The following is a 24,150-nucleotide window of genomic DNA, read 5'->3' on the forward strand; positions in this document are numbered from 1 at the left end:
ATGAATACTTCCTATATTTTGAAAGTTCTGGAATTTCAGTTTCTACTCATAGAGTCCTATGGCATCCTGAAAGCACCTGGTGAAGAATAACTTTGCTTGAAAAGAGCCACAGGTGTCCACGGTGTCTTCCTAGAAGTGGTCAAACGCAGTTGCCTCAATTAGTTAGTGTAGTACTATAGGGAAATAGTAGGGATTAACTGGGTTATTGTGAAAGTGTTCTAGGTAATGTGGGGAGGGCTCTGAGGTGGGCACAGCTTGTGGGGTGGGGGTGGGGGAGGCTGCTAGCCAAACGCAGGAAGTCTTGCCAGTTGCTTTTTACCTGGCTCTCTGGCCTGGGCCCAGGTTTTGACCGAGAGCTTATCACACTCAGGTGAGCCTGTCCTGTTCTTCGTCCCAAATTTCATAGGCCAGACCGAGCTATAAAAGCAGAATGCCAAGTTTTTAATCTTACCATGAAAAAGAAGCTGTTCTGTGCATTGGAGAGGCACAACTGTCTAACTAGCACCGCTCTCCTTCAAGGCAAGTTAAATGAGATGTCAAATTACTGGAAGGTTAGTGGGAAGGACATTATTGATAATAAGCGAGTAAAGTGAGTCAGATGTTTAAGGGATCAGGCCCTGTTTGCCTGCTGCCCCTCTCTCCACAGTCCACACCTATCTGTCAGGAGATCCATGCCCACATGGGTCACCCTGGGCTCCCTGGCAGCCCTAGTTGGATTTGGAATCAGCACTGCCATCATTTGCCTTTCTGATTGTCCTTGATATTCATTTTTTGGCTGACAAACTTCCTCCCCACATCCTCTGATGTATTTTTTTTAATTTAAATGTTATTTTTCATCAAAGTCAAACATGTATATTGTTTTCAGATCTAATAATCACATAATACTTAAACTAGAAACCAGCAGTTCTCTACCCTAAGTCTCCTTCTCCCCTTTGATTCTTACTCCCTGGAAGCAACCACTTTCAAATCATTGAGTTGTTGACTCTGCTAGTTAGCTCCACATTTCTAAATGATACGCTTGACTTGCTATTTCTGGATTTTTCTATTGCAGATGACTTCTATGGAAGATGACCATGGAGTAGTTATTTCACTTTCTCTTTAAGTTTCACTCTTTCGCCTCTTTCCAGTATGATTATGTCTTAATATTTAGTTAAAACCATATTTAGCATTTACATTACTGTGCCAATGTAAGTAAAGTATTCATGGCAATCTACTAAATGTACCGTGATTATTATATTTCCTCCCTCCTTCTCTCCCTCCCTCTTCCTTTCTTGTTTTTATTTTTAAATTTCTCTCTGGAACACATATTTCTCTACCTACCCTCCACCTTTAAATTGATAAGGGCATTTGAAACTATAATTACCATGCCTTCACCACACCTAGCAAAATTAACAACAAGTCATTAATATCATTTAACACCTAGCCCTTATTCAAATTTCTGTGATTGGCTCAAAGATGTTCTTTTATAGTTGGTTATTTTGGATAAGGGTCTGAATAAGGGAAACAAATTGCATTTGGTTCTTATATTCCCTAATTTCCCTTTATTCTGTAACAGTTCTCCCTCTCCCCATCCTTTATTTGTGACATTGATTTGTTTGACAGATTGGATGTAGAATGTCGCACGTTCTGGATTTGGCTGATGGCTTCCTCATGCTGTTCTTCTATATCCCATGAAGTAGTGGTCATTAGATTAGATTTTTGTAGGCAAAAATATTCTATAGCCGATGCTGTGTACTTCCTATTTTTATCATGTCATTAGGCACTAATGTCTGGTTAATCACCTTCAACGGTGATTAAATTGATCAGTGGGTTCAGAAGATGGTAGCCAGATCATTCCCTTGCCAAGCTCCCCATCAGCTTTTCACCCAATGATGATCCTTACCTAGAGCCACTGATGATCCTTACTTAGATCCATTATTTTATGGGGCACGTATTCTGTCCTTCTGTTGTGTGATTCTGTTCTGAGTCAGTAAGTGCACTGATTACTTAGTGTAACTTAGAGGACCATCTTATTTTCCTTATTTCCAAGTCTGGGTTGGGGTCAGGGGACTTTCCTGGACCCCATGTCCTACTAAATAACAAACTGAATTTACATGAAAGTAATATGCTTATATATTGTATATCGATTGAGGTTTTTATTTGAACCTCTAATTGAGCTTTGCTGTTGGCTTTGAAAACATTAATTGAAAAATGGAAAGCTTTCTTTTCAGTCATGTTGAAAAGTAACTGGCAGGGGGAAAAATGGCTTTTTTTGGAGTAGAACTCTACTTTGGCTTATACTGCCTTCTTTCTCCAGAGAGGAAAGCTCTGAAGTGCAATGGGGTCTTTCTGCCTATGAAGGAGTTGGAGGGAAGCTACCAAAATGAACACTGATGACACACAGTCATTTGAAGACTTTTGGGTTGTTTTGTTTCAGTTTTTACTCCCATAGTTTGCTAAGAAGTCTTTCATGTAGATTTTTCCTAAACCCTGTTGCATATGAATTAGGGCTTTTCCTTTCCTCTGTAATGGGGCCTGATACCCTTTGATGTGTTTTAGCAGAATTTAGCCTTTAAATACAGTTTGAAACTTAGTTCTAGAGTTTGGCGCGCGCGCGCGCACACACACACACACACACACACACACACACACCACCCCCAAAACCCCACCCCACCCCCCTGACTTCCTCAACTGACTTTTTTTTTTTTTAACTGCAAGAACCTGTCCTATAGGAATCAACTGCAGCGGTAGGAGAGAACTATGGAGACAACTTTCATCTCCTTTCTGAAAGGTTGGGATATGCAGACCTGAGAAGCTGCATGAAGAGGGGACGTCTTCTCCAGTGTCTCTCAGCTGGGGGTGCCTATTTCCATTCTTTTCAAAGTCTTCCTTTTAGAGACAGATGAATTCCTGGTATAAATACCTGGTCTGTTATCTTACAAAGATACGGATTGCATTACCTTTTTAGTGACTTCCAGTATTCTAGTGTTTAAGGTTCCCTTCTGAAATACTCTGCAGATCCAAATTCTCATAATATTGAGGCCTCTTCTGCCACTTGAAATGACTTTTCACACAACTCTCAATGACCAAATTGTGCCCTTCTTTCAAGACCCAGATCAAATGACACTTTTCCTGAGTCTCCTCCCAGTGAGACATCGTCTCTTCCCATATTCTAGACTGTCTCTTTTCATCCTTCTTCTGACGAGGATTATTCGCTCCCTTTCATTACAGTTTACATACACACTTGTATTACTTCTCTTTTTAAAAGAAAAATATCTGTCTTATCTTTACTTTGTCTTCTCCATGATTAGTATTTAATAATTATTTTATTATTATTTTAAATTTTAATGATGAAATTACTTGGGTAATTTTATTTTGTCAGCTTATATTTCAACTATGCTTCAACTATCTGTAGGGGAATCTGTCAGTAAAGTGGATAGCCAGATTTTCTCTTTCAGAAGCGGGAGGAAAAGAACGTGTAGAGGAATTAACATGGATCGTGGGGTCAGAAGACTAGATTCAAGGCCCATCTCTACTACTTCAGAGTCACTGCTTTAGAGCCATTGGTATGTCACTAGGGTCCCTCCCTGTAGCAAAAGCCACCTAAGACTTATTTAAGGTTTTGTTCATTAGAAGAAAGGAAAGGGAGAAAGGACTGCATAGATTTAGGAGTAGTGGTAGATGTTACAGGGATGGCATCTCAGGCTCTCAGAGCCCTTCAAGGTAGCACTGACTGAGGAAAGGAGGCCTGGGAGGGGTTCCACTCTAGCTGTGCTGGGAACAATGAAGCCATGGGATATCAGGGTTGGGGTTGGGGAGCGAAGCCTTGAATGGACACTTTACTCTTTAACTGCCTTGCAGTCTTGCCCTAAACTACCTAGCCCCAGCTATGGCTTCCTCTCACTTCTTGCTTCCACTGTCCTCTGTTGGGAACTCCTTAACTAAATGAATGAATAGAGCCACTTCTAATAAACCATAACCAGCACTTACAATGAGCCTCCCATTAGTAACAGAAGACCACCCTTAGCGAGAGCATAGAGGTTCTAACATTATTGATAGTTACCTCTGTAGAGAGAAGAAGTGAATCCAAGATCTCGCTTCACTGGGTATCACAACTTCACAAGCAGCTGGTCCTTGTTTCATAAAGGCACAGAACCAGCTTTCTAATGGGGGTTATTCCTCTACCATCAGTCTGCATCTCTCTGGGAGGTGCACTCCCCTTCAGGATCAAAGAGTATAAAGAGCATGGGATCTGGAGTCAGTAGACCTTGGTTTGGGTCCATCTATTTACTATAAACTTTAGGCTAGTCACTTTCCTCTTTGATGCGGAAAAAGATGTAATACCTGCATAAGATGGTAAGGAGGTTCAGATGAGATTTTATATTCATATTTATATGTGTGTGTTCATATATGTGATATATGTGTATATATGTGTATATATACATACATACATACATATATATATATATGTATATATATATATATATATCCTTTACTGTTCTAAAGCAGCATAAAGACTTTCCCTCCATTATCAAGTTATTTCAAAGGCTACAGCTTACACAGGTAAGAATCAGAGCCACGTTGTGGTCTAATGGCTCTTCTGCTTATAGTGTGACCAGTTCCCTATACCTCTTGGCACCTTGCTTTCCTCTCCCGTGAAATGGACAAGAATACTGGTTGTCTAGAGAAGAAACTTATCTGGAGTGGAAAATGTGCAAAGTAGACATGGGACTGGTGATCATACTATTTCCAATACTACCGATTTAATTTCTTCCAGCAGGATTTAGAATGCCACAGTAGTTTTCCTGGTGCCATGCTTGACCATGTGTATCTGGTTGAAAGAAGTGATTTTGGAGTCCCATAGATGTTGCTGTTTTCAGCAAGCTAGGCAAGTTACTGAATACATTTATCTTTAAAGGAGAATAATAATGTCACCTACCCCGTAGGATTGCAATGGGAATTAAAGAGGTTATGTAAATAAGCCATAGAGAGAGGCTTTGACAACCAGTGGGTACTTAGTTAGTTTTCTTCCTCTAGCCTAGGGGTGTCCAAACTTTTTCAACGTTTTTCACCAAGGGCCATATGCGGTAAAATACACAAAAAACCGGGCCATACTTCACTCGAGGTGAAGTATGAATTGCCTCACCTGGTTTATTTAAGTAAACTAAATATATTTTTGGAATTTGCTACAGGCCAATTAACAATGGATCATGGGCCATAGTTGGCCCGCAGGCTGCAGTTTGGACACCCTTGCTCTAGACTATATATTGCTCTTCAATTTTACCCTCTTCAAATAGCATTTACTAAAAGTTCCAAGCAAGGCATGGTTCTAGGTGCTTTTACTTTAAATAATAGCGTACTGAGGGAAGGTCAGGTTGGGGTAAAGGGCTGAGGGAGCCAGTTATGTTTGTTTGTTTTATAAAAAACAATAGTGGTATCTCATCTCCTTCCCCTGGTCCGGGATCCCTTGGGACTGGGATCTCTGGCTGTGTCTATGGAATAGAGCAAAACTCACCAGAAACCAGCACTAATAAAGGGCAGAGCATTTTGAGGGATTTTTGTTTGTGTTCCTGTGCTTGCTCTCCTGGCAAGATAGGAAACCTTTAATAAGACTTTTCCTAAATGATGCTACATGTGCAATATGGATTTTTTTTTTAATCTCTGTTCTCCTAACAAATGACCATTTCATGAGGTTTCTTTTCATTTTTCCTTCTTCTTTCCTGCTCCTCAGTACATTCCACAAAGAGCTTATTCCTCTGCTGGTTACTGATTGATGGTTGTACTCTGTGTGCCCTTTAATTTTGCAATAAACCAACAAGGAGTTGAGACCACAAACTTAAAGAGAATTGACTTATTTATTTGACTGGATTCACTGGAGCGACAGGCAGATTTAGTCATTTCAGTGTGGTCCTGGGGAGGGCAGGAGGAGTCCGTGAGAAGGAATACTGTTGTAAATAACCAGACAGAAAAGAGCTTGCTTGTCCTCCCATTCCAGAGCAGCTGGGCGTCCATTCTCAGCAGTGATCCCTTTCCAGGCCTTGGTGGAAGCAGGAATTCTTCCACAAGACTTGCCCACAGCTCCAGGATTCTGCATTCAGTGGGACTTTAGATGTGTGGAAATGGATAGCCACCACCCATAGAGGTCCTGTGTCCCTTTTCCCAAAGGGATTATGATGCACCTTAAAGAACCTCCCTCAGTCACCAGTCTTTTCAGGCCTAGCCTTTTGGCTGAATGACTTCAAAGGCCAAGAGCAAACCTCTACCCCTACCAACTCCACCCCGACTGTGTTTACACCGTAAGGCCAGGGGCTCCATTGGGGTGCAAGAGGCACTAATATACTTCATTAATTGATTATCAAATATACTGAGAATCAACGAACTTTTTCTTACTTAGCACCACCATTGTACGTAGTGACCAGTCTAAAAATAAACACAAACATCATTTCAAGTAGGAAAACAACAACGAACTTTTTGCATGGTTGAAGTGGATCCCGAGTAAACTAAAGATAGTCCTTATAAGGTATTTTAAAACATAAATACTATTATCATTTATATTTCAGGATTGCTTCATACCTAGGGCTGTTCTTTGTGAGTTGAAGTGAAGCTGGAAAGACAAATGCCCAAATGGAATTTGTCCCCGCTTTGAATGCCTACTCCAGATCCCAGTGTTGTTTGTGGCTCTACCACATGTAACCAGCTAACTGCCTATTCTTATTCTGCTCTTATGTGGCAAACTTTCTTCTGAAACTCTTGTGTCACACTTTAGCAGAACTGAAAATATTAGCAGAGTGGTTAGTGGCCACGACAGAAATAGAATCCAGGAGTTTGTGTCCTTTCTCTTGCCATACCTGCTGGAGCATGGTTCCTCCCTGGCCTGAAAACAATGTCTCCAACTCTACCAACAGGCTGGTTTCTTCTTGCTACTGAAAGTTTGTCTTCGTCTGAATTTTGTTCAGTGTTCCTTTACATCTGACTTTGCATTAAACAACATGGTCAATATGCTGTCACTAAATGCCTTGCTATGAAGAAATTCATCAACAAATATCCATGAGGCCATGAGTTTTCATGTTGAAAACCTTTCATGTGGTAAAACCAGCAGAGGCCAAAGAGCCAGGGAGACCTAGTTTGAATCAGGCTTTCCCACGTGCTATCTATTTGGTCTCAGAAAATTGCTCAACTTTTCTGAACCTCAGTTTCCTCCTCTTCAAAACGAGGATAATAATGTTCACCTCTCTGAGGTGTGAGGATGAAATGAGCGAATGTATGCTAATCCCTTGGTACAGGGTCGGATACATAGGAAGTGCTCAATGAACGTTAATTTCCTCCCTTCTCCCCTTTAGAATGGGGACAGGTATAGCAATACACAAAATCTCATAACATTGACAGTGGAGATAGAGAGATAAGAATAACATACACTATCATTAGAAAAAGCTTCTCATACTAAATTATTTGGTATTGATTCAAGCGTGTATTCGGAACTGAGAGGTCAATTTAGGCTAGCACGGTTAGAAAAGATTTCATGGGAGAGGTGGCATTTGAACTAGCCCCAGAAACATGGAAATTTAAAGAAGAGTAAAGGAGCACATTTCAGACTGGGGCACTTGGGGTGGGGAGCCAGAGTGAACCATAGAGATAGAATGAGAATGTCCCAAGCCTCAATTTTCCCTCTGGAAAAACTGAAGTGAAAAAAATAAGTAAAAAGCTAGTATTTGTCAGGCACTTGCTAGGTGTTAGGCATTGTCTTAAGTGTAACTCGTTTATCCTCACATTAGGTACAACTGTCATCTTAAATATGCAGTCGTACAAAGTGAGGCGCAGAGAGATGAAGTAATCTCCCTGAAATTATACCTCTACTAGTAGGTTGTGGAGCTGAGGTGGAAACCCAGGAGGTCTGGCTCCAGAGCCCACCTAACGCACAACAGCTCCTGCAGTTATTTCCTAGCTTCCCTCCTGATGTAGTGAGGATCAGCTAAGCCCATTCCACGAACATACTCTGAAACATATAAAGCACCATACCTGTGTAAAGGCGGGGGGGTCATTTTCTTTTTAATAACATTAGACGAGAGGTGAACAAGATAGCCAACTTGAAATGAAGAGGGAACAGTGCAGGATAGCACCTGCGTGCGATTAGATGGGGCGAGGTTAGCAGTACAGGTGCCGTGCCGTGGCCTCCAGCCACACAGAGGCCTGCCATAGCCTCCCATTTCCTCTTGGGGCAGTGTTCCAGGTGGCTATTCCCATGCCACCAGATTGGCACTGGAGACTAGAAACCTGTTTGTTATCTGGCATTAGGGTTTGTGCCGTGAGCGTGAACTGCCCTCGACTGGGAAATCCGTTTTATGGGCCGATAGCACTGGGAGTCGCCTTGGTAGTGACCATGATGGAAGATCTCCACACCAAGGGCCTTGCTGTGGAAGGAAACCTGCTCTTACTCACCATGCAAATATTTAATCGTTTTAATGTATTTGTTCTGGGCCGATTCTTGTGTCTCTCCTATGTTGACTCTGTTTAATCGTAGGTTATTATTGTTTGTCTATAGCAATGTCATTTATTTAAATATGGACACCAACAGCATTCCTTCAGCTCCCAGCCTCCCAACCGTCCTTGTTAAGAATAACACCTTACACAATATCTCTTCCTTGAGGACATCAAATACATAGTTTTTGTTCAAGCATATCTGAGGAGGCTGCTGCCTTGGAAATTTGTTCCTAGGCAGACATTTTGACTGCCTTTTGAGCAGATAGTGAGTGACCTTTGCTCCCATTTTATGCCATAGGTTCACTCTGGAGATAAAGTTGGATGCACACATCTAGTGACTGAGTTTGGAGAGTCTTGATGGTTAAGGTGCCATTTGCCTTGGTGGCTTAGAGATCTAAGGAGTCAAACCAGTGTTGGCTCATCCTCCTTTAGAAATTTCTCAGAGATGGGTAAGACCAGAGGCCGCTCTGGGCTTCAGCTTCTCCCTGCTATAAGCCACTGTAAGTCTGGCAAGGACTGGAGAATAGCAAAGTAAGTGTAAATCAGGCCGGCCTCCCCCAAGAGCCGTATTTTCAGAGCCCTCAGGGAGCAAGTGACTCAACAGAACTGTATTTTTTTGGTTTCAAATGAGTCTAAGGAGGGGAAATCAGTTAATAGCAGCAGTCTGTGATGGACTGGTCGCAAAGCTGTGCCTTTCTAATCCTCTTTGCAAATCAAAGGGAGGGGAATCCCCAGAGCCCAGGAGTACACGTGAATAGAAAGCACCATCAAGTAAAAAAACACCTACAAAGGTCAGCAGAAACTCAGGGGGCTGTTGGAAATTCACCTCCCCTGCCTGTCTGTGGGACTCAGTGGGCACTGAGGGAGTGGGCGAAGACAACCAAACAACCTTTATGCAGAAGCAACCAGGCCACAGGAAATGTACAGTGAAGTGGAGGCTGATGAGTTAGGAAGGTATCTTTCATGTGTGTGAAGCTCAGAGTCATCCGGAATTTGGCCTTGTTCTTTTCCAAGCCCTGGCTGGCCAGAGACCTTTCTAGTCCCAGGATAACTGAAAAATTGCACAGAGTTGGTGAATGCACCATTTGAAGCCACCGAGAAAGCACCGTCTCAGTTCACCAACGGTGCGTGCTATTTCCTGCAGTGGGCCCAAGATCACTGACAGGACGCCGCCGAGGTTGGGCTGAAGGTGGAAACAGCACACCAGCCTGCTGTTTGTGGCCTCGTTACAACTGTTGCTCCATCTGAGACCCGGAACCAACACGTGTTAACCTCAGCCCCATCGGGGCCAGTGGAACAGCATGCTGACAGTGGAACGGGAGCGCTTCACGCCTACATCTGCGGCCTGGTAGCTACCAGCCCAGGTTTTCCACCGCCTCTCCTGGCCTGTGCACCCCAAGGGAAGTAGGCCAAGGAGAAAGCCGCCCTATGGTGCCACACAGTTTTTTCTCATATGTTTATGTTGGCCAAGTGGCAGACACAGTTCTACCTCAGTGTATTTCCTCTGAACGCAGCGGTCTGGGTAATGGGTAAAATGAGATGGAAGAGGTGTTATTATCAATCCCTTTGTGACTGAGTGATGAGTGTATGTTCGTGCAAAGCTGTGGAGATTCTTTTGTCTTCCTCCATCTGTGTTGCCTCATTCTGGGTAAATGTCTTCCTTAGGGACTCCTACTAGGCAAAGCGTTTCTCCAGTTTTGCCTGTGAAATGCGCGGTGAAATCTACAAGAGGTTTTTGTCCCTCAGAATAAGAGGTGTGAATTTTATGAAGGTTGGAAGTATTCTCACCATAAACACAAAATTATGTCAAGTTGTCTCCCTCATTCTTTTTATCCCTCCTCTCTTCCTCAGCCACTGCCAATTAGTTCTGTGGAGGATGGATTTCTTTCTTAAGCTTGGAGATGATGAGAATCAATGCTAATGGTGGCATTTTAAGTACAACACAAATACTAACGCGAATTGAAATGTGGAACATTTTTCATAGCAACCTTCTACATGGACAGTCATACTACATTCATTTTCTTCATATCTTCTGTGGATTTAACGCTTCTAGGTACAGAGAAGTGAAGAGCATTTCCCAGACTTGCACAGCAGGTTAGTGACAGAGCCAGAAATAAAAGGCAGGCTGCCCGACTCCCACAGCAACATCTCCTTCAAGCCAAATTGAAGTTTGGTGCTTTTACCACAACTATTTCAAAAGGAAAATCCCCCACAGCTCTTCAGATTTTCCCAGAAAACAGTTGTCACGCAGGCCTTCAAGATGGAAAGAGCAGGCTGGAATACTAAAACCTTATCAGTTCTTTATTCTTGAACTGACAGTTGATATTCTCTGGGCTAAAGTTAAAGAAAAATGATTTGTTTTCCATAATGGAATGATTTATAATTTTCCAAAGCTTGGCGAAACTAAGCCAGTGAATAGTAAAAACAGATTTCTGATGCTCACACTCTAAAATATTTGGTCTGACTTTTCCTCACAACAAATATTGGATATCTCTTTTCAGACCTGGAAGTGACAGGAAGGGAGTGGGATGGGGAATTGTCAGGGGACAGGCGTGTGTCTGCAAGGGTGGCTCTCCAGCCCTGCTTTTGGGGGGACTTACCCTGCTACCTCACTATACACAGAGCCCTTCCCACTCTTTTTGTCCTCCCTCTACCTCTCACCTTTCTCTGCTGTCCTTCTTCTTTCTCCCCCACTCCACACTCCTTTTTCCCTCCCACTCCCAGCTCCTATCACAGCAGATAGGTTAGGGCAGACACCGTCATGGTTGGAAAGCAAGAAGAGAGGATGGTGAAAACGACTCCAGGGCCTTTCTCTCAAGCTTTGGTGATGAAAGGACTCAATGAACCTTAACAATTTCTCACAGGAAAATTCCGGCCTCTCTCTCCTTAAAAACAAGACATTCAGAAACCTTTAACAGAGCCAGGATTAAAACTCAGAATGCCTGGCTTCTCTAGGGCCTCTGTTTGGGTAGAAAGGCTAGATCACTGTCATATGTGGCAATTAGGATCATTTTAAGGTACCAAAAGTAACCATTTAAAAAATTGTACATTAAGCAGATAGACCATTTTTAATACAACAAGATAAAAAAATGAACAGTGTCTTCAGAGCAGATGAAAAGCAGAGCCCTGTCATGTGGCCAGTGCCGGATTTAGGGGCAGGAAGGCAGTTTGTGAGCAGTCAGCCCCACAGTCTCTCTCTGTCCTACACACAATGCCCTTCTCTGGCTGGCCAGGTTATGCTGCGGGCTGCCTGTTTACCTGGGAGCTGGAAGGATCGGGACAATCACTGCATCTAGCACTACAGGCCCAGTTAAAGTGATTTTGAAACGTCTCTGGTTCTCTGTGTTAAATTGTGGCAGGTTTCTGGCAGGGAGTGGGCGGGAAGAGGAAGCGGGTGTTTTTATGGGCAGAGAAATGTCCCTGAGATGCCTGAGGTTGCTTCATGATTCCTCCAGCCCAGCCTACCCTTTAAACTCTGTTGCACATAGACAGGAGTTCTGCAAAGAGCTTTAGTTTTCACGCCTCCTGTGGGCCTGAAATATGACAAGCCACAACCATCTGGGGCACGGAAAACTACCGAAAAGATTGGCGGAATCCCACTAGGATTGCCTCAAATGCTTGACATTTTCCGAGAAGTTGAAGCTCTTTACCTACTTGACCTATGGTTATTTATTAGTGTCAGAGTCACCAAGGACTCTTGTCACAAGATTGGGCATGGTACAGGGTAGCATTTGATAATCTTTTAGTGTATTTCTGGACGTTAGATCTCTTTGCTCATGACTTTTATAGATCAAATTCTCTAGGAAATCAAGGCCTGGAGAAGTCACCTGTCTGTGGATCTAGGCTGAGTTCCTCTCTCTCCGCTCCTCTGCCCCCCGGGCACCTTATCTATTGATCTCAGGCAGATGAGTTCACTCTCTGGAAGGTGGGGATTACAAATTTGCCTCTCACTTGTCCCCACAGAAAGTTGAATGAGGTCATGTGCCGCATTCTTAGGTCCTTAAAAAAATCTGACTTTTAAATATTGAGTGATTGTTTTGCTGACCGGGAACATTTCTTCTGCTGAGCAAACAGGGCCAGCTATCCCATTCCAACCTATTCTATCCCTGGCTGAGCACAAACTCCCACTTCCCTGTCACCTTCTAAGAGTCAGATAAAAGGAGCTTCTTCCATCAAAGGCTGTGCCTTTAGGCCTGGCAGTTTTCCACTCTGATTTCTCCAGGGGTGTCCGTTTTCTCTCCTGTCCACCATTTTCAAGTACTCACAGTCAGTGGAATATATGAAGTGGCTGCTCATGGAGGTCCCAGCACAGATACTCCTAAATACTTCACTGGGGTGGCTCAGACTAGGCACATCCAGTGGCCCCTTACGTCAGAATGTATTCTGGACCAGGAGCCAGAGGCATGAGTTGGGTGTGGGTATAGTCTAGATGTAATCTCGTCGTAACATAGCCAAAGAAAGATGGGTCAACTGAAGGCAAGAGGTCCGCACTGGACATAGAGATTAGTAGAGAGGCTCAGTGGCCAGTGGACACCAGCTCACCAGTCTCCTGACGCTTGAGGCTGATGGTCTCTGACCAGCTTATTCTGCTCTTACCCCTCTGTCTCCAGGTATTTGCTCTCTTAAGCTATCTTTCTGATACTCAGCAGAAATGAGTCATATATTTTTGTCTGTTTCTGTGTTGGTTGGTTTTTCATCCCCAGAGCCCTCTGCCTCTGACCAAAACAGTACTGATTTCCACCCATCTGCCTTACTAAGTCATCTGGTCTTTAACTGGTTCCTATCCCTTCATCTCTTTTCTCTAGCGAATTATTAGTTATTTATGAATCTGTACCTTGAAGTTTCTCCTCCTTTAGAGAGTTTCATTGCTCCCTTCAAATGAGTGTAGAGGTTAGAGTACAGAGAAGGGTTGAGTAGGACGCATTTAGAGAAGCTAGGAAATGCAAGGGAACACTTAGAACCCAGGGACAGGGTCTTTGAAGGGAGAAATGTCCCCTTGCCCCACTTTGCCTTCAGAGGGGAACACTAAAAATGAGGCTCAAGGTCTAGAAGACTCAAGGTTCCTGTGACATAATACAAGGGGCCATTTGCTATTCAGGTGTACCTCAAACATCCTGCAACCAAGAGGACGCTTCACGGAAGCCCTGGGAGTAAATTGTCTCTCCATTTCTAAAGCTGAGTGGAGACAATAGTTACTTTATATAACTTATCAGGCTTCCTGTTACCCCCAATAGGAGGATGATATTCTCCTTCCTGAAGAGTAAACCATGTTGGATTCCAACTCCTTTTAGCTTCAGATATAATAATAACTATTTTAAAAAATATTGCTTTCTCTTAGTCCAAGAGTCCCTCTCTGGTCTTTCAATTTGTAGTTGATGGTATTGGGGTGGGAGAGGGGAGTGTTGTATGTTAAATAAGCCGTACTTTTAGAGAAATGGCAAAAACAGCAGATGTCATTTCAATTAAATTTTTGTTGCTTTTTGAACATATCAACAGCAAATATTTGTTCTTTGTTAGCTGTATGTTGTACAAAAAGGAATCAGGCATGGGTTTTCTATCTAAACAAGCAAGGTACAAACCAGCAAAGGATAATTAAAGACAATGATGGAGGCTAATCTTTGTTAAGCATTTACCATTGGCAAGGCATTATGCTAGGGACTTTATATGCATTATTCAGTTTAATCCTGGAAACCCTGTGAGTTGAGCATTATCATACCCAGAGAGGTTATGAAACTTGCCCAATGCCACACAGCTGGTAAGTGGTAGAATCCGCGATCTGAACTCAGGTCTGTCTGACTCCAAAGTCCTCACCCTAATCACTGTGCAAACTGCTCTTGCAATGAAATTAGCACCAAGCATCAGAAGTTCCAATCTTTCCAGTGGAGCAAAGCAGCAGGAAAGCCCCTTGAAGTGTCAGTCAGCACTCATTTTCAGAAACCAGATAGTGTTAAGACTGCTTGTAATTTATAATAATATTTTGTGAGTTACTTTAAGAGTGTAGTTTATAAGTGTCCAGATTGCCTCAGACAACAGCACATATAGATTTCCGCCCAAGTTGTGATTATTTGTAATCGATGCTATTTGGAAATGTTTCCATTCTATCATTTTACTGAACACAGATTTAGAAAACCACAACAACTCCGTAAGATGGTGTGATTAGCAAACCCCTGACTTTGGTTGCTATATATCCTTCAGTGATTTAGTTTTCAGGCATTTAATAAAAAGGGAGAGGATTTTTAGCAAAACCACTTAGGAGCATGTTCTCTAGCCAATGCAGAGTGAAAATGTTTCTTTCTCCATCTACTCTTCCACTGGTAGTAGGAATGAGAGTGGTTATCTTTTGTGGTACATTAAAAAAAATTTTTTTAAATTCTTTTTTATTTTTCAATTATAATTGACATGCAATATATTAGTTTCAGGTGTAGAACATAGTGATTAGACATTTATGTAACTTACAAAGTGACCACCCCGATAAGTCTAGTTCTTCTGAGTTACATCTGTATAGTGCTTTGGTTTTAGGCTCTGCAGGATGTCATTTGAATAGTTCTGTACAATACAACCATCATCTCAGTCCAAGTTTCCACTATAGGATCAATGAAATAATAATAAAAGTGAGAAAAAGTGGTCTGAATAGTTCAGCAAACAAGTTTCTTTAACTTACAAGTTTCTAGAGAAGACATAGAGTGCCTTGACCTCTTTATTTTCCCCTTTGTATATGATGACATGCTTTGTACGGGAGGTATTCCATACATTGTTTTCTCATTACTGTTACCATAGTATTGGAGTTCTACTTATTTTCACCAAGCTGTCTTTTAGGTGAATCCCCCCCCCCACCCCCAAATAGAGCTTCTACATTTAGATCTCTCTGAAGCTTCACATTGTTTAAACTAGGACATACAGATACATTATTTTCTTCATTGGTAGATAAAGCACATAATGTTTTCAGAACAACGCCAGTATCTTATTGGCCTTGCTTTAAAGAATTACTATATTTTTCTTGCTGAGATTTTTGCACAAATTCTTTGCAATTAAATAAAACTTAGAAAGGACTACGATTGGTAGAAACAATCAGGTACTTAAGTATACCCTGGTATAGAAAATTGTGATTCAGTGTTCTATTATTAGATCCAATGGTCTGAAGCACGTGGCATATACTAACGTATTAACCTAGACAGCATCATTCTGAAGGAAATAATGACAACAATGGCTTCTAGTTATTGAATATTTACTACTATGTGCCAGACACTATATTAAGTACGTTAATAGTGATCATCTCATTTAATTCTCAAAACAATTCTATAAGATAGGTGCTATTTTGCCTATGAACAAATGAAGCTGAAAGGCTTAAGTAATTTTTCCAAGGTTCACAGTGTCAGAATCAGAGTCTGAACGCAGTTTTATTGAACTCCCAGTCTCATATCCTATATTATGAAGAGAGAAATGAACATAATTCCTTAACCATGCTCCTGAATATGAATATTTCTTACAAAAGCAGGCTGTTATTTGACCATTTCCAGCCATTTTAATTGAAGTCATATTATACGTGGTTCTTACCAGTCCCAGTGAAAAGTCGCAATACATAAGAACGTGAGAGATAAGATTAGCAAATACTCAGCGGAATGCTGTAATATCCGATCTTCGATGCAGGGGAGCTGGAAACCCATGAACCTAGTTGACACACAAAGACCTTGGAAGGTTGCCTTTGTTAACAGAGTACTTCATTTCTTCAATTGACCTTGCCATCGTGCTGTCCCCTCAGCCCTCAATTTAGCTGCCATTGGTATAGGATTTATAACATGTCCCTGGCCATTCCAGAGACAGCAACAGAGGTGTGGCTGAAAAGCCGGACAATAGAGAATGAAGACGATTTTCATTGCTGTTCAAATCAGGGTGATAACAACACCGTAGCTGATCCCCGGCTTAGACCAAGACAGTCCCGCTAGGTGCATATTCCAGGTACTAAATGCCTAGTACCCTTTCAGAAGGGACATTTTCTCTGACGGACCAAGTAGTATACAGTTTCTGCCCATGGTGGGAGCACCCCAACCTTGGGAAATAATCAGTGCTAGTCTTGTTACAATTTTCCAGGAGAGAATCTGGATCTTATTCTTCCTTCAGGTTTCTAAACAATACAGTAAATGTTATAAGTGAAGGTTTTTAAGGAAAATAATATTTTTTTGGTTGAACCAAATGTGAAAATATTGTGTGGCAGTGGACCATGTGAATTAAGTAATTTTAGAGTCTTCCCTGGGAATTTTAAATGTCATGAACTTTATTTTGAATAGGTAGGATTATATTAATTTGTGTTTTAAATGCATAATGAGACTTCGGAATTCTTTTGTTAGAATTCAACTAATTTAAAAGAAGAGTATTCTTCCCTTAGAGATGAATCTTATTCCAATTTCACAAGTTTGGAAATAAAACTCTGATTTTTGAGTTACCAAGGGAAGAAGCCTCAGGCATCCAAATTTTTCAATTATTGCTTTCATTCAGCACTAGCAATATCTTGGGTTGTGGATATAATCTTAAAATGTTAAGTTTAATAAAATGTGTACACATTCACATTCTCTGGTTAGCCTTCTGTTACTCACCTAACATGATAACACCTCTCAGTCCAAATTAACGCAGCAGTTAGGCAGAATTGGTTAGTGGTTTGAGCTCTGAAAAAAGTCAGCCTGTTTCCTGAGTTTTCTGTGTTTTGAATGACCTATGGGCTTTTGCCAGATATTCTGGCCTACAGATAAAATTGATGAAAGTCAGAGCTGGGGTTTTCCTACCTGTGTACTTATCAGTTTTCCCCTAAGCCACAGTCTGTCTTTTGATAGCTCTAATAATTAATTTGGTCTTCTCTCTTCTCCCTTCTTTCCCCTATTGCTCCCCACCCCCTTCTCCTTGTCTGTTCACAGGTTATCTTGACGAATCAAATTACAACCCATCTGAGCAGAGCCCTAGCTTCTCAGGCAGACCTGGTGTCTCCAGCTGATGATTTGTCCCTGTCTGAAGGTAAGGGATCTGTCCTAGAGGGGCTGAAACTTGACACTGACATACAGCCCCACCACCTCTCTGCCTCCTGTTGAGAGCTGGGAGACACAGCTAATAGGTTCTGGCCAGTGAACCCAGCCGGAGCCTAGTGATTTAGGCTTGGCCACCTTTCCTGGCATCTGATCCCTGATATTTGGAGAGTCTCTTGCCCTGTCACTGTAAGTGAGTCTCCTTTTTCACCTTACTGAGTCATCTTAACAGACATCCATCACCTCTACCTTGAGGCTTGCCACTCCTCTCTAGGCTGTTTTCGGTCCTTAATATGAGGTCTGGTGAACTGCTAACTGACTTTGTTTTTTGAGAGTGAGGCTCAAAGTTTGGCTTTACCGGTGGTCTCACATCAATTTATTTTTCGTCTGTGCTGAGTGCTTTTGGACTGGCTGAAAGTGTACACCAGTATGCTGTGCCAGTGATGTGGCATTCCCTATTGGCTTTACAGAAAGATGAAGAAAAACTCTCTATGTTGGTAACTCTGCAAAATTTTCTCCACGCTCTCATGCTAGCAAAGGTCAGGCTGGCTATGGTTTATGTAGCTAGGGGAATTACACCCCTGAGCCAGGGACTGGTTTCTAGTTTGATTGAAAGTTCTTACTTGACATTTCTGAGTTCTGCTAATTGTAGTCTTTGAGGGCAGAATACTGTGGGCCTGGGTGCATGGCTGTTCCAGGCCCCCTCTGCACTTTCCATGCACAGAGAATTATTCATGATGGAATGTATGGGATTTCTAGGCCTAGCAAGAGTCCCGACTGCCCAGGTGACCGTCCATGTATCAGCCTCAGTTTATAGTCTCAGAAATAGCAAGGGCCACACACCCCTGCTTCTTGGTCATATTTGTCAGAGGGAAAACTAATTATTTATAACAGTAGTAGAATGCTGTGTACCCTAATTCCACATTCAGTGACGTATTATCACTCCTCTATCACCTGGACTAAAAACCTGAATCATTTACTATTCCTCCCTCCTTTCACTCCTTGTATCATCAAGTCTACTTGCTTCTTCTTTCCAAATATATCTTTCCTCTGTCCCTTTTTGTAATTTGTATTGTGATCAGCTGACTTCTTAAACTCACAATCGGGATTATTTTAATAGAATTCCCAAATGGTTTCCCATCTCCAGATTCTACCATTTTCCTTCTGCCACTACCAAATGGAACTTCCCCAGTCTGGCTTCCTTTTACTGTGTTACTCTCCTACTCAGAAAGCTTGGAGTTGTTTCAGCCCATTTTCCGAGAGTGGGCTAAAGTCAATAAGCTGACTTAAAAGTATTCAGGGATTTGTGATTTGTTAGCTTGAAATTAGCCAGTGTCAAAGTATTTACACCAGGGAAATCAGCAAATGCTAAAAACCAGGTTTTTGTTTGTTTGTTTGTTTTTTGTTTTCATAAATCAGTTTCCAAAACACCGCTAGATAAAGTCAAGGCTTCTTAATGCTTTGCAGTCTGTCCTTTCCTTCCTATTCAACCTTTGTTCTTGCCAATTCCTTGGCTGAAGCTCTTGTGTCGTGTGCTGACTTTCTCCCTGCTGCTTCCCGCTCCTGCCCCCACGCCTCTGCAGGGACAGCTTATCCTATCTTGACTAGCATTTACCTTTTCCACTTCTACCTCTTCTTTTCATCCTAAATCCTCCCACTCCTTCAAGGTTTATTTAAAGACCACCTTTTTCAGAAAACCTCCTTGCTTGTTCCAGTCTGTATTGGTTTTACTCTCTCTTCCTCCTCTGTGATCCTTCTACCTCTCAGCTATATAAAGGAAAGATCTAGAAAAGTTAATTTAACTTTTCGTGGTTTCCTGACAAGATTGGCAGATTTTCTTTTTTTTTTAATGGACACAGACTATCTCATGATTTTTGTATTCATGTTGTTTCTGAGTGACTAACAAAGTTCTAGGCACATAATCTGCAGTAAATAAATGCTGAACGAATATCATAGTTAATGCTTTGTAAGAACAGTAACCATGAGAATCACAGAAAGCACCGATGATCATCATTAAAAATTGTTATAATTATTACACACACACACACACACACTTATATTCAGTTCTGAACAGAACAAAGTATCTTGTTTCCTTATTTGAAAATCAGTTAAGTAATAGTACTTTGCTTTGTCTTGACTCCTGGTTCATCTTAAACAAAGAAGAGGAGTGAAGCAGATACAAAGGAAATTGCTTTGGGGCTCCAGTGTAACCACTCAGGAAAATGGTAAAGTTGTGTTCATGGCAAAGGAAGAGTTACTGGGTCAACCCTAGATAGCTTTTTATGATGAAATCTAAGGGAGAATGGAAACAGGTGACTCTCCAAGATCTTTTTCTTGCATAGCTGAGCCAGTAAAGAGGCTATAGAAATATTTTTCCTGAAGTCTATAATGAAGTTCCATGCCAGTGAATTCAAATGGACAAATTTCTTAGAACATTTATACCTAGTCAAACATATTGCAATGGTTGTTAATGTTACTATGATTAATGTGTATAAATTGCTTTGTTGTTTCAAACGTTCATTGTATTAACTTGCCATTTTGTTATGAGCTCTGTGGTCTCGGGCAGGTCTTTTAAGCACTTTGGGACTTAGATAAGATTTCCAGTTCTAGCATTGTGAGATCATAACATGGGTCTGACGACCAGGAGTATTCACTCGTTGATGCAGTTTCAAAATTCCTATTTTCAGAGTGGGAAGGATGACCATGTCGTTCTAGACCAAACATAACAAAAAGGATCTTCAGAAGTCTTAGCACCAATACTTTGGCATACCTATAACAGCTCCCTCTCCCCATGTTGCTATCTCTTTTTCACTCTGAACACTTCTCGTCTGGTCTGTGTCTTGCTCTCTCTACCTTTCTCTCCCACAAACATGTAACCAAGAAAAAGTGTGTGCACATCAGCGAGAGTGAGAAACTCACTGTGCTGGGGTGAGCTCAAGGTCTACCCTGTCCTGTAATAGATTTCAGCTGCAGAGCAGAGGGCACTACTTCAGCCGTGCTCCCTTGAAAACAGTTGTGGGGTGAGATACACATGGCCACAGAGCAGCCAGCAATAAAATGATACGAGTTGACCTGAGAGAAGGACCCTGCAGGGGCTGATTCGGGGAAATGAAATCTCTTCTGCTTTGACACAGAGCAGGGAATACAAGTGACCTGGCCCAATGGAGAGATCTCTTCCACCCCAGTGGATCCTGTACTATTAATATCTGCCAGCTGCAGGCGCAGAGCATCCCCTGCTGAGATCAAAAGAACCCCTATCTTAGCTGGAACAAGGTCATCTGCACAGGACTGTAAAAGCGAGCCCTGGCTGGCTCAGGGACCTCTATGGGGGAGGAGAAGTCAGGAGATGGGGTGGTGGGAGGTGCTCTCTCACGCTCCTTTAATCTCGGCTGACCAGCTGTTGCCCTCCCAGTGTTTGTAAAGTTGAGAGTTCTTTGTTTTTGTGTAGCTGTTGTTTTTTTTCCTTCTTATTGAATTTGTGCTGGGTTGTTGCTTGAATTATGTGGACCCACATTGACTGCTTGGGTCCACGGTATGATTCCTTCGTTGAGGTTTCATCCCACTGTTGAATGATCGAGCTTCCCAGATGGGAGAGCCAAGGAAGGAAGAGGTGGGCCCTCCTGGCAAGGCCGTTCCTGATGTTGCTCTGGCCCCATAGCTTGGTGCCTTGAGGAGGAATGAGAGGGTCAATTGAATCTTCACTATTTAGTTAAAATAACTCCTCATATGTGCAATGTGCTTGTCAATTTTTCAGCCCGCCTTTCGCAAACATTATTTCATTCGGTTGGAAGAATGGAACCTTGAAGACTTCTGCAAATGAACCAAAGTATACTGGGAACCTCAGGGCAGAAATTGGGATTTGGGGTTTTGTAATTTATATTGTTCGCGAGCGGGCACTGTGAGTCGAAGTATGTGCTTCTTTGGTTTTCTGTTTTGTTGACAGAAGCTCGGCATCTCGGTTATTACGGAGTTCAGTGACCGGTTATTGACTAGGTTATTGTGACTTCTGTGGTCAAGGACATCGTTCTTAGGGGCCCTTGCCCGTTCTTCCTGGTAGTCATGGAAGATACTAAGGATGGTCGGAGCTCAGTCACAGGAATATCCCTTTTGGCCATAGTGATCAGTAGAGAAAGGATCGAACAGTCTAGCTGGCCTAAGACACCACATCCTGTTCTGAAGTCACCTGGCATTTGAGCAGAAGGACTGCCTGGGCCCCTACCCACCCGAGCACAGGTGCTAGTGAGATTGACGTGCAGTGGCAGTGGGCCCTATATAAGACTGAAGGTCTGCACAAGCTAGACCATTAGCTTTCTTTCTTCTGATGATTTAATGGGCAGCAGTTACTTCAGTGTGGTGACACAGCCCATGTCAGGAGCCCTAAATGGCTTCATGGAAAGAAAGACATTATTAGACTGCCATCCTGGCATTCCCAGCATCTGGCATGTTAGTATTCCCTTATTTGCATTAATCGTTTTTGATAAATAATAGCACTTAAAAACTGAAAATGAAAAGTGCATAGAGGGGTCAAGGAAAGAACACAAGGGAAAAAAAGTTCTTTCTAGAACCAAGAGTGGTTTCTCATTTTAGTATTGGAAGCCTTTCTATTCCAGTTGAATTGATGGCTGATTTCATGTGCAAGGAAAAGTATTTTGAGATTCATATTCCCTAACAAACCATCCCTACAAAAAGCTGGAGTCCATTTAAAAGATTATATGCAAGTACGTGGCTTGTGTCTCTTCTAAAATAAATTCACCACGTAAGAACAGCTCAGAATGGTTGGGGCGAATCAGGGGCTCATGGTTGTGAAAGAAGCAGACTTCAAAGCGTGGTATGAATTTTCAAGTTTTATTTCCACTCTTGGTTTCCAGCTGGATCTGCTCTGGATTTACTGCAGGATGTTTGAAAATGTGGCTCCCTGCTAATCTCAGACAGTTGCTATGATCAATGGTTTCTTTCATTTCCGATAAAAAACACTGGTGTTTCTGCTTAAATTGTGTGTACTTTCAGCTTTATTATTATAGTCATAATTTATTGTCCGGCATTACCCAAATTTGTAATCCATTAACCACAAACTTTGGGGTGGGTTGGTCAGGTTAGCAGAACTCTCTCCACACTTTAGTTCCAAGGCCAGTCCCCAACTAAATGGTCATTGGTTTGGGCAGGACATGGACAAATGGGCATGGGTGAAGCAGTATTAAAAGTCCACTTCTCAGGGGTAGGGTGCAGTTGGCTATAATTATGCTTTAAAAACATAAAGTGTCACCATGTGGCTACAAGCTTAATATTAAACACCGTGATCCCTCTTAACATTAGCATTTCCGTCACATTTTAAAATGTCTGAAAATGATGAATCACTTAATCTACCCCAAGCAACTGAAACGTGAAGGAGAGAAGGGACTCGCTCAAAGGCCACACAGTGAGTGCACGGTGTTGGTGCCAGGAACAGAAGTTAGCGCCCCTCCTGTGAAATCTGAGATGTGGACACTGCTGCCTCTTAGGAGGGAGTTTGAGATAAAAATGTTGGAGTGTCCCAGTGACCTTTCCATTTTTGATTCCAAAGCCACAGACATATATGAACAGACACGACTTCACATGCTTCTATTCACAAGGAGACACACACCTACCCATGTTCCACTCTCCCTCATATTCAAGAGTCCATGGCACTTAGCTGGGTGTATATTACTTCCAGCAACTGTTCAATTGCCATGAAAGACCTAATTTATAGAAAAAAGATTAAAAGCACCTCAAACCTGTGGTGTTTAGCTAAAGAAAGCCTAAATATTATGTGAGCTGGGAGTAGCTAGAGTTGAGAGCGGTCAGGCACAGTCTACAAATGTCTGACAATCTCCAGAGGGAGAGGAACTTGAGGATTTTCAGCAGGGAGGCCAGCGGGCAATGGAAACACGGTGGAGCGATCAAAGGAGAAAGGGAACATTGAGGGCACCCACCAGGAAGTACTTCCTTGTCAGGAGCTCTGTTTTGCTAGTGATAGTTTGCCAAAGAGAGACACATTGAAAGCACGAGGTTCATTAAGATCAAATTAGATAAGAGCCAGAGCATATTCTTTGGGAAGCAGTCTTTGAGGTGGTTCGTGGGAAGGCTGGGCTAGATGCTTTGACAGCATTTCCCCCTTACCCTCAGACCTCTTCACCCTTTAGGATCAACTGGCTAATTTCCCATGTCTGCACACGTTCATGTTGACATCTCAGTGTCATAGCGGCAGAAGGGACGAGAACACCAAAGCTGGTGTTTTCATTTGTTTCAACTACAGAGATGATGGGCCCAAAAGCCCAGAGAACGGGATGCCAGGAGGTGTTGTGCTCCCAGAGAGCTTCACATTGGAAGGATTTTCTAAGAGATTCTGTTTATCGTCATTTAAGGGAATTCTATACCAAATATGAGAGGCCTCTAGGTCAGAGATCATAAAGGAAGGAAAAATGGCTGGTTTCTAGGGGTGACACCCAGGGGATAACTTAGTTTGTGTTGTAACGTGACATGAAAAACTTCTAGCATGCATTTTTGATGGTAACTAGGATTTGGAGAAGATTGTAACGAGGTCTGGCAACGTGGTCTGGTCCAAGGATAGGCCAGCTAAGCTCTAACCTAGGTTCAGATCTCTCTGAGGCTTTGCTTTTCTTCATTTTTCTGGTAAGCCACTCAATAAATACTAGTTGCATTAAAC

At 42.3% G+C, this 24,150-nt stretch overlaps 1 protein-coding gene across 4 annotated transcripts in view; it reads left to right on the forward strand.

The window, feature by feature from the left end:
* The window catches only part of RAD51B (RAD51 paralog B), a 626,013-nt gene that overhangs the window by 348,172 nt on the left and 253,691 nt on the right, over window positions 1-24,150 (forward strand). For all 4 annotated transcript variants that reach the window (XM_081047380.1, XM_081047382.1, XM_081047381.1 and 1 more), the window contains exon 8: window positions 17,364-17,460. In XM_081047380.1, the coding sequence (XP_080903506.1) occupies window positions 17,364-17,460 (97 nt within the window). The remainder of the gene's footprint in view (window positions 1-17,363; window positions 17,461-24,150) is intronic.

The sequence above is a fragment of the Rhinolophus hipposideros genome, assembly GCF_964194185.1.
Source record: "Rhinolophus hipposideros genome assembly, chromosome: 5".
Lineage (NCBI taxonomy): Eukaryota > Metazoa > Chordata > Mammalia > Chiroptera > Rhinolophidae > Rhinolophus > Rhinolophus hipposideros.